Below are 16,893 nucleotides of genomic sequence, written 5' to 3' on the forward strand. Positions count from 1 at the left end.
TTTGAAATTTCAATTATAAATTGAAGTGCGTTGTTAAATATTTTCTAATGAATTTATGGAAGGAGAACTGAAATATACTTTCTTGATTTTATAAATTAAGAATAAAAAGGATTTGTAATCTAATTTATATGGTATATAGAAAAGCGAATGAGTGTAGTGAGTTTTTGATCGATGAAATAAAGTAAGAAATAAGAGTTTGATTTTTCGATGTAAAACAAATAAAAAGAAAAGAAACAAGTTGAAATGAAAATTTTGATTAAAAAAAAATACTTGCTATAAATATTTGTTATTCTTTTATAATTTGTGATTCATTTGTCTTTTTCACAAATAATAACATAAAATGAATCAATAAACTTATAATAAAATGAGTAATATCTTTAAGATGTATCTGATTTTTATGAATTTATAGCTAAAAATATAACTTTTCCATCTGGTTATCCTTCAAATCAGATTAATTAACCATACACAAGTTTGTCCGATACGAAAAATAATTAAGTGACAAGTACTACATTGGCAAGTTACAATTACGCAAATGCGATTTACTCAATAGCTTTGGGTTATCAGCTCAAGAGCAACAGCAATAACTTGGATGTGATTCTCACATACTATAGGACATATATCAATCCAAAGAATGGAGTGATTAAAAGGGAAGAACTAAACAATAGAAAGATAGAAAGCATAGATCCGCAAAATACTCCTAATTATTAATACGCAAGTATGTTTAACAGTACTGCTGGTTTTGTGTCTTATTATAAAATAAATGCTACCTGTTTTTAAAAGTCTGTTTATTTCTTCAATTATCTAGATAAGATTGGCATTAATTTAGTGGAGATTACTGATATAGATCTTTTTAATCATGCTTCAATTTTAGGATCAAAAGGAACTATTTATCTCATTCAATACAGATTCTAATAATTCTAACTGTATACATACAAAAACTAAGAATCTACTTTAGTCGATTTGACAAAATCATACAAAGACGTATTGATATCCAAGTATGTTTCAGATCAAGGAAAATACTACTTTGGCATTAGTTTATTAAATTCTACAGTATATTGTGCTTCAATTAACTTCACCAACTAAAAACTGATAATGAATAAGTACTAGTTGCCCCAATTTTTGAGTGAAGATAGCGAAGTCTATGTACAAAGATTAAACGATTATTTCTACATAATTATTTCTGATATCCATTAAATAACTATCTTAAAGTTTTAGTCTTTTGGTCTATTAGATTTTGGTACTATGAAATTAATAGAAAATAAGCAATTTCCTTTTGGTTTTGGTGCTAGATCTTTTCCCACATTTATTTCACAAAGCAATTTTATTTTCATAAAAGACAAGCAAATCCAATTAGTGGATGTAAAGAAATCAAGAGTGATTTACTCACAATCTTTTGATGCAGGATTGGATTTTTATTAATTAGATTATTACTAGAATCAATTTATTTTGTACTTTCTTAATAATGACGGTCAAGGCAAGATTACGTATTTGAGCAAATAAATTTAAATTAAAGCCCCGTCTTTAATAATCTAAGGCAAATAATAATAATTTTCCCTATTAATTTCCTCAAGTAATTTCCCCTTTTCTTTTAATGTCATTGTTACTGTGAATATTCCCTCTCAAGAGTAAGTTACATTCCAATAAGAAGAAATCCTTATCACATAAATGATGGACACTCTCCTCAAGCCAACATAGTATTTCGAAGTTGAACCATATGTTGAAGGTCCTGATCTTTCTTTACAGGTAACTTTACCACAATCCTCAAAACAGCTGATAAAAAGCGCTTAATTTGTAAAAGTACATTCTCTTAAATCTTTTCAGTAATTTAAAATTGATGAAACATTTGTCCCACATTAAACAGATTACTACTTTTCTTCACTAGCATAAAGACAAAAAATTTTGACAAATAATAAATAAAATTAATAAGAAAAAACTAAGAATTTTAAGAGCTTAATTCATCAAAAAATAGAAGATGAAAATAGCTTAAATTATACAAATTAAAATATTTTAAAAGACAAGAATTAAATTTTTTATGAAATCATTGCTTTACTGCCCGTATAAAACATCGATGGAAGTGGAAGCATTCAGGTACTAGCAAGTGAAGAGTAATTTGACTAAGTAATTGACCAGATTGATAATTCTGGGTCATTTACTCTTTAGTAAGATCAATCACTACCAAATCAGAGAATTTATGTTCCTATTATCAACAAATAATAACTCATTTTAAATCATTATGATTTTTCATGCAATTAAAAATTTATGTTTGCTTCTGATATTACTGCTAATGCTCTTTTTGTTTCATGTGGATCCTTGCTTTAAATGGTTTCTTTCATACCTTCAAGTGATTCAAAGATTCCTCTGGTCGTTACCTAGTTATACAATATCACAATAGACCCAACTCCATTTAATAAATTACTCACCAACAGAGGTTTGCTTTTCATCTATAACGATACATGTATAACTGCATTCGATTACATTAACATTAGCTACTTCCCATTTGCTATTCAAATACCTAAAATATCACCTAATTAATAAGTTGTGTTCTTTAAGCACAGTTTTATCCTTATTTCTCCTACTAATTCCTAAGCATCTAAGTCAGCTATCAACGATGGGACCAGTATATAAGCTGCTTAATATTCTTATAATAATTTCTAGCAAAGCTAACCCACACTGTAAAGATATCTCCAAATTGACTAATAGCATTTAGTTAATAGTTCTTATAAAGCTATAGCTATTAGAAATGACATAGAATACTTATTGCTCTCATAAGCTTAACAACCTGATTATTACAGCATCTACAGAATATCTATGAACGCATATTCACAAAATCAACTATATTCAACAATTTAGATACCTATAAACTCAATTCCAATAATCAACTCTGATATGATTTGCATAATCCAAAATAGTTCAGGTAGTGATAATCTTTAAAGCAACGTAAACTGCTTCTAAATAATGGAAAAAGCCTCAATTGTTTATGACTTGCTAATTGATGAAACTCAGTTCTATAACAACCTTTCCTTCTCTACCTAGATTCTTCTTTCTAGTGGGAGCCAAACTTCTCAAACATATAATCTAGTCTTGTAAAGAAATGCAGAGTTGAAAAATATGGTTGTGGATCAAAAATCTCTAGAGCTTAAATCATTAAAAGATTAATTTTATAATGGTTAATGGGATCAATCAACAACATTTTCTTTCAACGACCAAAAAATATTAAACACTTGCGTTCTAGGATGGTACAGCAGCTTTAGCCAGTGTAATGTAAAAAATAGAATTACTTATTCTTAATCAACACAATAGCAATTATTTAATTTAAATTCCAAAAACAAATCAAAAGTCATTACAAATATCAAGAATGAAAAAAATTAAATTAACTAAAATGAACATATATAAAACAATACAAAAAATTTAAAAGAGTTTAATAGAATTATATAAGAAAATAACTTAGAATAAAATTAATAATAATTAGCAAATAACGAACAATAAAATATTTAAATTAAGTACTTTAACACCAACAATTAATAACATGAAAGTTTGATTAAACAATAAAAATATCAAAATTAAGAAATAAATTATCAATAAAATTTGGAATCTTTAAACTCTTAACTAAATAACAAAAATAAATAAATTGAAAATGAATCAGAAGAATCCTCAGATAATGCGAATAAGTTACTCTTCTTTAGCATTTTATTTGATTAAGTCATAATTGTTTCCTAAAGCTCAACAAATATAATGAATTTGCTATCAATAAATTAAGATTATTATGGATGTTCCTTCATGGATGATAACGCAAGCATCACAAATAGGAAACAAGGAGTATTTTAAGTTGATCTCTATGTCTTGTGTTCTCAATATTTGGATATATACAACTTGAAAATTTCGAGGGATAGCAAGAATTAATACACAAGTGTAAATGTTAACAGTAAGGTAACTTACTCTACTTAATATATCTATGACCCATCACCATATTGGAAGATTCTTTCGATCAATTAAAGTATAATTTTGACTAAATTTAATGAAAGTAAGTATTTTTTAATAATTTCTGACAACTAATTCTACATTGACCAGAATTAAATACCCTACTCAACTATTATAGGAGTAAACGCAGTTTCTACTCTTTCTTCTTTTATGTTGTTGACTTTCTTTGAAAATTAAATTCTTTATGTCTAAGTAGTCTTAAGTCAAGGAGTTCTGAATTAATACATAGATATATCAGATTTACTTGAAGAAAATTACTTTTCAATAGCAAGTAGCGACACTATTAACTCTATAGATCAATACTCTGACACTAAATTCAGAATAGGGTTCTCTAATTCTTATATTTATGATGTCGAAGTTTAATTAAATGATGATGGAACCACTTCTCTAACTAACATATCTTTGTATTATTACAGAGATGCATTTTCAAAGCACATCTCTGGGTTTAAAGGATCTAAGTATCATCTCTTTTATGGAGTCAAAGATAATTAATATATGTTAACTTTATACTCTAATGCAAATTCAAAGTAGAATTAATTCTTAATTGAATCAAAACTAGACTTACCTTTCATTACAGACATATAAGGAATCAGATATGCTTAAGAAATTAGTCCTAGTTCTATTTTAATTTCTTTCTCTAATTAATAAGTCATCACCTTCGACATTTCTGAAAATGTAAAGTTTAATGTTTCTTCCTCTTAATCACAAATTCCATCCACAGGAATATAACTAGATCCAATAAATTAACTGGATGACTTAAATAATATAACACTTTTCCTCAAAAAGTAGCCTCCCAAACCACCTCCAACTTCTTCTTCGAATAAGCTCATTTTCTCTTTTACTTATATCATAATTATTACTACTATTTCTTTACTTACATTATGATAAAATGTAACCTGCATATTTTTATTTTTTATTTATTTTTTTCATGTTAAAGTTTTAAAAATTAATCTTTTCTATAATTTTTTATTACGTGATTTATTCGATAATAAATAAATGATTATAAAAAAAAATATTATTTGCTCTTATTTCAAAACATTATACATTCTGAAAGATGTTTGAACATTTTAAACAAATAAAATCTTTAATGAAAATTATGACTAATAATTAATTATTTTAGCAACCAATTTTTAAGATTAATTTCACACAATTTAACTAATGAATAAATTTGCAAAACTGAAAGAATTTACAAGAAAAACAAATGTTTTAATCAAATTTATATTTTGATAAAATGAAACGCTATATTTTATTAAAATTAGTTCTCTTCTAAAATAAAATAAACTGAGAGTCTTGATTTAATTCTTAGGTATAATTGATGTTTAGTAAAATTTATGTTTTAAAGCATTAATAAAAAGTGGATGTGAAGTGAATAAGTAAAAAATTACAGATATATGCCCTCAATTAGAAACTCTTATTGGCATTGAAAAGCTAATTTTCAAATAAGATAAATTTTAAATTAAAAGAAATAATCATTTAAATAATGAATTATTCCATCCTTAGTTATGTATTATTAAATAAATAATTTTATAATTCTATTAAAAATTACAAATAAAGGTATTTTTTAAATATTTATTTCATATGGACTTTAAAGAGTTAATTAAATTAGTACTATTAGACTATAAAATTTGGAAAAAAATATAGAGAATTTTCATTAACTATTTACTAATAGTAATATATAATTTTAAATAAAATTGTAAATATTTATCTTAAAAATTATAAAAAATAATAATAGTAATCTATTTGAAAAAAGCTTATAATATATTTATTTTAATTAATAAGAATAAATTATTTTATTTAAGCTAAAAATTTATTAGATAAATATTTAATGATAAATTTTTAATTAAAAAATTTTTTTTGTTTTTTAATTAAAATATTTGCAATATAATAATTATTTGAAATATCACAAATCATGGAATCATATGGTTGGTGATATTTCAAACACAACAACAACTATATTATAAATAAATAGCACAAATTAAAAATTTTAAATTTATCTTTGTTAATTTTATAAATATTATTATTTTTCATGAATAATTTGGTTGGTATTTATGTAATTATAGTCTAATACATAATATTTATTACGATATTTTAAAGAGATATCTCTTATAATTTTCTCTTTTTTATTAGATATCTAGAATATTTAATATACCAAATTCAAATAATACTTATTTTTATTTAAATACCTCATCTCAGCTTTAGTTTTAATTAATGAATCAAAATAGTATTTAAATATTAAGTAATTAATACCTTTTCTTATTAGCTCTCAAAATTAATTGTATTAATTATTTTTTTTATTTAATTAAAAACTTACTTTTAAAATATTTTAAAAATAATTTAAAATTAATTTTACAAGATTTTAAGTCTTTTTATTATTAAAAAGTATTAAAAAAAGGCAATTAACTATAAACTATAAATTTTACAAAAATTATTCAAAATGTTTGAACATTTTTTTTTACTTTTTATAAAATTAAGTTAATAATTTCATTTTTGATGATTAAGCTTTTTTATTATTATAAAATTGTTATCTACTTTAAAGTTTATTTTCTAAAAAAAACTAAATAATTTATTTAGAAAAAAAATACAAAATTCGATTTAATAATTTAGTAAAAAGTTATATAGGAATATGATAAACTTTGATATTTTTAGTTAGCAAATATGCCTAAGCTATAATAATAGTAAGATTTTTAGGACTTATTTAGGAGGTCTAATAACAATAACTGTGGTTATTTTATTGATAGCCAGGTTCGTATATCTTATAACATTTTCGATAGCAGGCTGGAGTTTGTAAATGATTCATTAGCAATCATTTAATCAGACGTCAAATTAGTTCATAATATCTCCAAAAACATTTAATTTAGCGCTTGGGCTAATAGGAAGCGATCTGAAATATATTGTTGACAAAAGCATTTTAGAATTAGAAGGTTATTTATATATTCAAAGTATTGTAGTCGATAGCTAGACAGGAATTTAGAGCATGTAAACATAGCAAGTTCCATTTTAATTAGAAGTTTGTACTAACGATAATATGCAAAATGAATAATTACAATAATAATTTCAGCAATATACATCAAATGGTTTTTATTTTTGTTTGCCTTAAAATATGCAATTTTAAGTAGAAGGAGAATATGGTGCTTCTGTTTATTCTTCTATTGTTTTAAATCTCAAAAAATGCAATGGAAGCTCATGTAAAAGTGAATAAATTATTGATTAAGCACTTCAATAGCTTAAAGTAGAAGTATTTTTTTCAGATGTTGTGATTTCTCCTCTAAATAAGGATTCACCTTTACAATTCTATGTAAATAACTTCTCATGGGAAGCATCTGAAACATTACCAAAAAAAGTGTATTTGGAACTCATACAAAATAGGATATAAACAGATATAGGTTTTTTAGTAGAAAATCTCGTTATTGAAGAATATCCCTCTTTAAGTTAGGCAAGAGAAACTGTATTAATTTTATTCAAAATTTAATTAAGTTAGTTAGTTAATTTTATATAAAAATGGCTAGTAAAACTTTATAATAAAATTTAATACTGCATTTAATAATTTTGTTTAAATAATGTTGTTTTCATAATTATTTTGGATTCTTAAATGCAGCCATTAATTTATTTTTTTTGATTAATTTTGAATAAACGAAAGAAATCAAAGAAAACTTTTCTTGACATCAAAATTACGAGTTGGCTATTTATTAGCCTTTGATCTATAAACTAGAAGCTTTTATTTATAATTAGCAAATAAACGAATTCACTACAATGTTAAAGATTACAAAAATTAAAAGAAATAAAAGTTTTACTTTAATTTTAACTTATCAAGTAAATAATAATTCTAGTCTCTAGCATTTTAATAATGAAAATATTTTTAATGGTAAAAAAATAATTTTTTAAAAATTATTAATAAATAGGTTACTACTCAATAAAATGGATTACTGAGCTCTTTGGTACTTTAGTTTTAAGGAAACAAACAAAATAATTATTAAAGATCATACCAGAGCGTAATCTAAATAATTTCAGAATTAGGGGGATTTTCTCAGTTTTTAACATTAATTGGATTTTTGATGGTTAACTATTACTCTTCTTTAAAATTAAATTGTGATTTAATTAATTCTGTTTTTTAACTCAAAGAGATTAAGCAGAATTCATAAGCGAATTCTATCAATCAAAATTAATTAAAGGGGAAATCAGCAAATGTGTATACCAAAAGAATGAGTTTATTTTAGCAATAGAGATAAAAATAATACCAATAGAATTCAAGAAAATCATTAAATATGAATATAAATGATTTACCAACTCAGAGTGTAAATACAGATAGCTTTGTCAAGGAAAATATTAAAGATAAATAAAGTGAATAGAGTATTAATTAGATAGAGCTGTTTTAAAATAAAAGGCTGGTAAGCATAAAGGATCAAAGCTAACTCAAGTCAAAATAAAGCGAAATTAAAACTAGCGATGAAAGAAACAGAAGCGAAAGCAATTTCACTTAATTGAGTAAAAAAATTATTTAATTTACATGAAAATAAAAATTTGATTTTTATAAAAGAGAGAATTCTGGGTAGTATTAAAGGATTGGCAACTTAGAATTCTTTGTTTAAATCTAAAGAAAATGATTTAACTAATAGTACAATTCATTCAAAAGAAAACAAGAAAAGCAAAAATGATGAACAAAGTTCAAGCGAAATAAATAAATTTAGTATTTTTGAGTATTTTATATCATCATTCTTTAGATATGGCAAATTCAAAAACATAAACAAATTATATAGTAATAATTTAGAGAAATTGAATTAAAAATTGGATGTTACTATTTTACTAAGCAAGATATTTGAGATAGAAAAGCTAAAGGCTATTCTTTTAGATGACGATTAACTTAATTTATTCTAATATTTACCAAAGCCTTAAATTTGCTATTCATTTAACCAAAAAGAAGAAATTCAATTTCACAATAATAATAACTTTGTTTTTGATATAAATAGCAGAAATAATGATAACAATGAAAACTCAGATAAATTATAAAAGGCAATAAAAAGCTATTAAAAAATAACAAGCAAAGCAGATTTGTTTAAAATAGATCACAGAATAATTAAAAATCTAGATCCTTCTTATAAAAAAATATTTCAAAATGCAACAAGCTAGCAAAAGATTGAAAATGCGACTCAGTAATTATAAAGTTATGAAAATAATCGCCCAGCTAGAATTTAGCCAGAAAAATTTTCAGAGGCAATTAAAGAAGTTGAAGAATGCTAAGAATATTTTGTCACCAACGATTTCGAAGAAAATAAAATTGAAGAAAACTTTAAAAATTATAAATCTTTGTCTATACAGAAACCATCTCCCAACTTAACCATTATTTAAAACAACGATTGCATTAACTAAATTACATTTTAAGATATTAATACAAGCTATATAATTTCTTAAACTAATAATTGATTAAACTTATTTATAATCAAAATTATATGTAAAAATTATATTTATTAATTAAAATTTATATAAAATTTCAATTTTAAACATTTGCTTTTACTAAGGATAGACAAAAATTATTCCATTTTTTAGCATATTTTTTATCATTACTTATTAAATAAAAATTATTTTTAATTTTTTAATTTTAGAAGTTCTCTAAATGTAAAAATGTAATTAACAAAAAATTAAAAATGTTTGTAATTATTTTTGTAAGCATTTTTTTATTAAGTTTTTAGAATATGATAATTAAGAAATAAAATATAATAATAAAATAAAAGTAAAGGGAATAAGTATTAATATGATTAAACAAACACAAGTAATATAAAAAATATTATTATTTTAAATGTTTGATATTAATATTTGCACATTTACCTAATACTTAAGAAAGAAAATTTGATATAACAATTAACTGATTTTAAATTAGAAAAATAAAATAAATTATAATAATAAATAAATTTTAAATTAAATTAATTTTAATATTTTTTAATTTTAAAAATGAAATTAAAGCAAATACAATTATTATTTATTGTTGAAGTATACAAAAATAACTAGAATATAATTTCAACTTTATTTTAATGCATTCATAATATATATAAACTTTCTTAGATTTTTAAAGATATTTTCCAGAAATGATGAACTAAAATAATTTATTTACCTTGCTAACTGTAAAGATTTAAATATATAAATAAAAGCAGTTTCAAAAAATACTTTCATAACATATTAATTTTAAGTATTTATTTTCAAATATACCGTAGTTCCTCATTAACTTTCATCACTATCTTTTTAAGCATAAAGAGGCGAAAATTCAATCTTTGACGCTTTTGACGAAAATACCCCCACCTTTTTAATCACTGATTATTAATTGTTTATATTAGAATAATTAATTATTACTTTTTTATTGAATTTAATATTCTAATTGCTTTAATATTACAAATAAATAGCTGATGATAAATAATAAAATTTAGGTATCTTCAGTTGGTTGTCAGTATCTAATTTATAGTTTTATTGTTTTGCTAGAAAATTGTAAATTATATAATTTTCTTCTTTATATTGATAAAATAATTGATTTCTTGAAGAAAAATAAATTTTACTTAGGAAAATATATGCCCGAAGGAGGTTGTGTGTGTTGCTATTGATGGAAAAATATATTAAAATAATAAAATACAATTAACAGATGAGTAAATTATTAATGAAAGTAAAGAACAATTTCTTATTATGAAAGGATTTGAAAAAAATATTAATTTGATTCAAACTATTGATTACAAAAGAATAGATTATAATGTTTCTGTTATATTGATTGAACAGTGTGAATGTGATTTAAATTACAATTTGAAGTAACTTCAAGAAAAGAATTAATTTTCATTTACTTAACTTTTAAAAATTATATTTGATCTAATAGATGGATTGATATTACTGAAGACATATAAAATAATTTATTTAGATACAAAACTTTAAATTATTCGAATTAATTTTTATGGTATTTATGTTTTTTATGATTTTGGAATATCTTCTAAAAATATAAATGATAAATCAATTTGAGTTAAAGGGTTTACATCTTACTCTGCTCCCTAAGAAGTAATTACAGGAAATATTAGTGATATAAATTACGAATCAGATGTTTTTTTATAAGGAAAAACATTATAAACTGTTATTAAGTAGTATGAAAAACTTAAAAATTTTAATAAAAATGAAAAAATATGCTTGAGAAATTTAAACAAATTTTAAAGGTTACTACCCTAAAGAGAATAAGTCTCTTCAGAAAGAAATACATGATCATCATTTCATATAAAAAATATTTTCAAAAGATATTCATTTTTTGGATATTTATAATTGCCCATATATTTGAAAGATTAAAACTCAAATAAATTTTAAATTAAAAAAATATTAGTATTTTTTTCTATTTGGAAGTTATTTGATCATTTCTTAATTAAGATTTTCTTTCAAAATTATTAAGAATGCAATATTATATATATAAAATAAAAATCTATTATAAATTAGAAATAAAATATCTTAAATTATAAAACAAATATTTATCTACTTTATAGCAAATTCAGGAATTAAATTCTTAATTTTCCACATTCATAAGAATTTAATACCTGAAAGTGCTATATCTTCAATCATTTAATTGTTCCTAAATAAATTATATTTGCTTGATAATTTTATGAAAAACTCTCTTATCTTTTTGTTATAACTTTGAAAATTTAAAACTAATATAATAAATAAACAAATACGCATTATAAATTGTTTATAATCCAATTAATAACCGGGAAATTATTGCATATTTTTATCATTATTTCTAAGTATCAATTAGAATAGAATCCTCTTTTTTTACATTAATAAATATTTAAAATTTTTCTAGTAAATTCTAATAATATTATAATTGGTTACTCTTTAAATTATATTATTAGCTTTAAATAATACCACTAATTGATTGTGTATTCAATAAAATGCTGATACTTTATTTATATTTAATATTATTCATAATAAATTCAAAAAATTATATTATTTAACAAAATAATACTTTCAAATTTTAAAATTATATGCTTGAAAAAATGCAATAAAATCTGGTGATTTTTAGAATAATACTTTTGAAAATTAATTCATCTGCAAATAGGTTTTTTTAAGCAAATAAATAGAATAATAAATTTCATTTTTATCTAATTTGATTCCATTTTAATTGTATTCATTTTTTAAGTGATTAAATTCTTTTAAATTTAATCATAAAATGATTATTTAGAAAAAATTCAATAATTTTAATAGTTTCAGTTAGGTATTTTATTAACTTAGTAAGTAAAAATAAAGATATTGATTCAACAACATTATGTATTGCTTACAATAAAACTTAATAAATCTTAAGAAATAAAATAAAAGAATCTTAATTATTTTTATAAATATTCTAATTTCTTCCTTTAAGAATTCTAGCAAATACCTTTTGGTTATATAACAAATAATATTTAAATAAGAGTTTTAATAAAAAATAAAAATAGTAAGTACTAAAGTTTAATAGGTGGTTAGTAAAAGCTTTTGAGATAACGACAACTAAAGATTGTAAATGAGTTTATTTATTTTTACATTAAATTTTAAAATAAATAATTTTAAAATAATATTAGAATTAATTTTAATTTATTATTTATTATTTATATTTTATTATTAAATTATTTAATATTTAAAATTTTTATATTAAAAAATAGATAAAATAAGAGGACTGTATGACTGGCAATAGCTAAAGAAACTTCGGGGATATTATAAAATAAGATTGTAATTATTTATTTAATTAATAACATGACTAATCATACGTTCAGTAAGAAATACAAAATGAGTTAGAAAAATAAAGTTAAAACCTCAGCCATTTAGAAAAATATTAAATTAATCAAAAAACTAATAATAATTAAAATATAATTACTAATTATTAGTTTTAAACTTTGCTTAAATCATAATTATGTAATAAAAAACACTACTCTATTGATTTGAAATTAAGTTAAGATTCTTAAAAGTATTAGTTAATTTAACAATATAGTTATATTAACTCTAAAAATGAATAAAGTAGTATTAAATATGAAATCAAAGAAATTAAAAAGACCGAATTCTAAATTTTTAAAAATTATTACAGTAATTAACAAACTAATTAAATTAACTCTAAAAATCAATAAAGTAGTATTAAATATGAAATCTATGAAAATAAAAATTCCAAATTCTTACTTAATTCTACCTAAAACATGATAGACATAAATGAAACTCATAGCAATAATCTGAATAATCGCATTGGTATTTTTTATTATTAAAGCATTAATGAGTCTTCATCAATGGTGGTTGATGAATAAAATGACAAAACAATAAAAATTAAATAATTTAAAGCAAATGAAAAATAAAGTAAATCTCAATAGATCAAAAACTATGAAAACTTATCAACTAAAATTCAAGCTAAATCCACTAATTTGGTATACTAAGATAAAAATATAAAAGAAAACGACTATTAATATTATAAAATTCAAACTAATCCGATTGTAGAAATAAAGAGATAACTCACAAATAGGAATTATTAATTAAAAGAGTATGAAGAAGAAATAGGTGGTGGCTTTGTTATACGAGCTACTAAGTAAATCGGATTAAATAATTAAAAAAAGTACTTATTATTGGCAAGATTAATTGAAACTTAAAATAGCTATTAAGAGAATAAAGAAAAGTTAGAATTTTTATAATTATTACAAGAAACTAAAAAATATATCCAAATAGAAAATTCTTTTGAACTATCTTTAATTAGTTATCCATAATCATTTTTTTTTGTAATAGTTTTGCTAGAATTTTAAAAAACATACATTTTTCTTCAAAATATTAAGAAAATAATTGATTTCTTTAAGGAAAATCAATATTATTTAGGAAAATTTATAGGTGAAGGAGGTTTTGGTGTTGTTTTTGATGGAAAAATATATCAAAATAATAAAATATAAGAAGTAATATTCAAAATATAATTCACAGATGAGTAAAATATGAATGAAAGTGAAGAAGAATATCTTATTATGAAAGGATTTGAAAAAAATATTAATTTGATTAATGCTATTGATTATAAAAAAATAGACTAGAATGTTTCTGTTATATTGATGGAAAAGTGTGAATGTAATTTAATAAATAAAATCTAATAACTTCAAGAAAAGAATTAATTTTCATTTACTTAACTTTTAAAAATAATATTTGATCTTATAGATGGATTGATATTGCTGAGGACATATAAAATAATTCATTTAGATATAAAACCTTCAAATATTTTAATTAATCGTTATGGTATTTATGTTATTACCGATTTTGGAACATCTACTAAAAATAAAAATGATCAACCTATTTAAGTTAAAGGGTATACAGAAAGCTTCGCTCCCAAAGAAGTAATTAAAAATGAAGAAGTTAATTATTAATCAGATGTTTATTCTTTAGGAAAAACATTAGAAACTGTTTTTAAGGATTACGAAAAACTTTAAAATATTAATTAAAAAGAAAAAACTATGCTTCAGAAATTCAAATAAATTTTAACAGATTCTGCACTCAGGGAATAAGTCTTTGAAAGAAAAACATGCTTGGAATTGCATAAAGCATTTTATGAAGCTGTTATATTTGAAGGATATTTAGATTTTTTATAATCTTATATTGATAAAATTAGATTAATTTTATCATAAAGCTGTAGTGATAGGAACAAAGATATCTATTTTTTTCGTGAAGTATGTATTTATTATAATGAAAAAATACTTGACTTAAAACAAAAGATTAAAAAATCTCATATTTTAAACTTTGTTGAAATTGAATCGCTTTCTTAATCTTCTTTAAGAAAGATTGATAAAATATAAAGTTAACAAGATTCAGAGTGTATATTAATTTATAATTCAATTGCCGACTTTTACTATGAGCAATGCTAATTTCATATGGAGAAAAAGTATTTATAAAAATCCCTTGAATTGTGTAATTAATTATTCAAAAAAGGGAATCTCTATACAGCCAGAACATTTAATAAACTTGCTTTTTTTCACAAAAAAGAAATTGGTTTAGAGTATTCTCTTAAATCTTTATAAATGGTTGAAAATATTATTAAAGGAGATAATGATTTTAAATCCATTTACCTGAATACTCTTTCATGGTGTTATTCAAGTTTAAATGATCATAAACAAGCCTTTAAAGTATCAGAAGAATCTCTAAAAATGAGACTTAATTTGTTTAAGTTATATCATCCTAGAATTTCTTTAGCTCTTAACAATTTAGGAACTATGTATTAAAACTTTAATTTAAACAAATGCTTGAAATACTAACTTTTATCTCTAAAAATCAGATAATTTCTTTATAAAGAAAATCATCCATGCATAGCAAGATCTCTTCATTGTGTTGGATAATGCTATTTAAATATGGGAGATTTAGAATAAGCAAAAAAGTATTTGTACAGATCATATTTTATGAGAAGAAAAATTTATTAAAAAGATATAGATTGTGTTGCAGTTTCTCTAGCTAGTATTGCAACATATCATTAATAGTCTGGTGAATTCATTAAATCAATATTTTTTTATAAAAAATATTTTTAAATGATGAGAAACTTGAAACCTGATAGCATTGATTATGTGTACAATTTCCTTTATAATATAGCTCAGTCTTTGTTCTTGAATAGATAATTTTAATAAAGTATATCTATATTACAAGACTTTTTAAAAATATTTTCGAAAGATACTGCACAAATCTCTAAGGCTCACATAATTATTGGATTATGTTAATTAAATATAGGGCAATTTTTAAAAAGTTTAGAATCTGCTATTAATTCAATATCAGTTAATAAAAATGTTATTCAGCAAGATATTCATAAGTTGTCCAATCTTATAAAAAATATTTTCAAAAGATATTCGTTTCTTGGATATGTATCAATGTGTCTATCTTTGAAAAATTAAAACTCAGATAAATTCTAAAATTAAAATTTTCAAAAGTATTAATATTTTTTGATAATGATTTACTTATTAATTCTAGAATTTTAATAACAAGATAAAAACCAAAGACTTCAACTTTATAGAAAAATTTTACAAATTGATAAAAAATGATTTAAAAAATAAATGTTTTGCTTGTATATGCAATAAAATTAATAGTATGAGCTCAAAAAACAATATCAAATAAATTTAGCAATAAAAAGATACATATTTTACTTAATTAACTTGCAAAATAGTTAAAAAAAATCTTTAATTCAGAAAGGCCTAAAAAGTAGGAGATAATTTATTTTAAAAGCAAGATGAAGATCAATCATTTAAATTTAATATTAGAATTTTAGAAATAACTAAAAGATTATCAAGTAATTATGTAAAAATAAATATTTTATATAATTTAGAGTTTATAATTAAATTTTAAATATAATTTTAAATTTTAAAATAAAAAAGTTATATATTACTTAATTAACTCACTAAATATTTAAAAATAAAAATATTCTTTTAATCGGGAATGCTTAATTTTAAGTTAGTTCCTTTCAAATTTTAAATTAATAATTTATTTTTGTAAAATGATTTATTTTCTATTATATTTTTTTTATAAGTTATCTTCAGTTTTTGAACTGTTATTAGAATATTTAATTGTTAGAATTTTGCAAATTTAAAAGTAAAATATTAAATAAATAAATACGCATTATAAATTGTTTATAATCAAATTAATGACGGGTAATTATTACTTATTTTGTTGATTTAAATAAAATAGATAATAGGACTTTCTTTTTAAATTATCAGTCTTTCTAAGTATTAATACTAACTTGCAGAATAAAATTCTCATTTAAAATTTAGTTTGTTTTACATATATTAATATTTAAAATTTCTCTAGTAAATTTAAATATAATAAATAACTTTCCTAAAAATTATATTGTTTACTCTTTATATTAAATTAACTAATTAGTTTTAAATTACATTACTAATTTATTTTGCATGCAATAAAAAGCTGATATTTTTTTTTTCTTCAAATTTTATTAAA

At 21.5% G+C, this 16,893-nt stretch overlaps 3 protein-coding genes across 3 annotated transcripts; all 3 read left to right on the forward strand. All coding sequences in view use genetic code 6, as the record gives it.

The window, feature by feature from the left end:
* Positions 1-207: 207 nt before the first annotated feature.
* On the forward strand, positions 208-4,863 carry TTHERM_00227470 (transmembrane protein, putative; the record flags this gene model as incomplete). Its single annotated transcript, XM_001014278.2, has 1 exon — positions 208-4,863. One exon carries the CDS (start codon positions 208-210, stop codon positions 4,861-4,863), a length of 4,656 nt encoding a protein of 1,551 aa, XP_001014278.2.
* A 1,903-nt stretch (positions 4,864-6,766) lies between these two features.
* On the forward strand, positions 6,767-9,396 carry TTHERM_00227480 (hypothetical protein; the record flags this gene model as incomplete). Its single annotated transcript, XM_001014279.2, has 4 exons — positions 6,767-7,423; positions 7,878-8,460; positions 8,513-8,662; positions 8,744-9,396. 4 exons carry the CDS (start codon positions 6,767-6,769, stop codon positions 9,394-9,396), a joined length of 2,043 nt encoding a protein of 680 aa, XP_001014279.2.
* Positions 9,397-12,635: 3,239 nt separating this feature from the next.
* Positions 12,636-15,442, forward strand: TTHERM_00227490 (kinase domain protein; the record flags this gene model as incomplete). Its single annotated transcript, XM_001014280.3, has 5 exons — positions 12,636-14,040; positions 14,170-14,778; positions 14,893-15,175; positions 15,236-15,334; positions 15,388-15,442. 5 exons carry the CDS (start codon positions 12,636-12,638, stop codon positions 15,440-15,442), a joined length of 2,451 nt encoding a protein of 816 aa, XP_001014280.3.
* Positions 15,443-16,893: the final 1,451 nt, after the last annotated feature.

Source organism: Tetrahymena thermophila, assembly GCF_000189635.1.
Source record: "Tetrahymena thermophila SB210 genomic scaffold scf_8254665, whole genome shotgun sequence".
NCBI classification, from domain to species: domain Eukaryota; phylum Ciliophora; class Oligohymenophorea; order Hymenostomatida; family Tetrahymenidae; genus Tetrahymena; species Tetrahymena thermophila.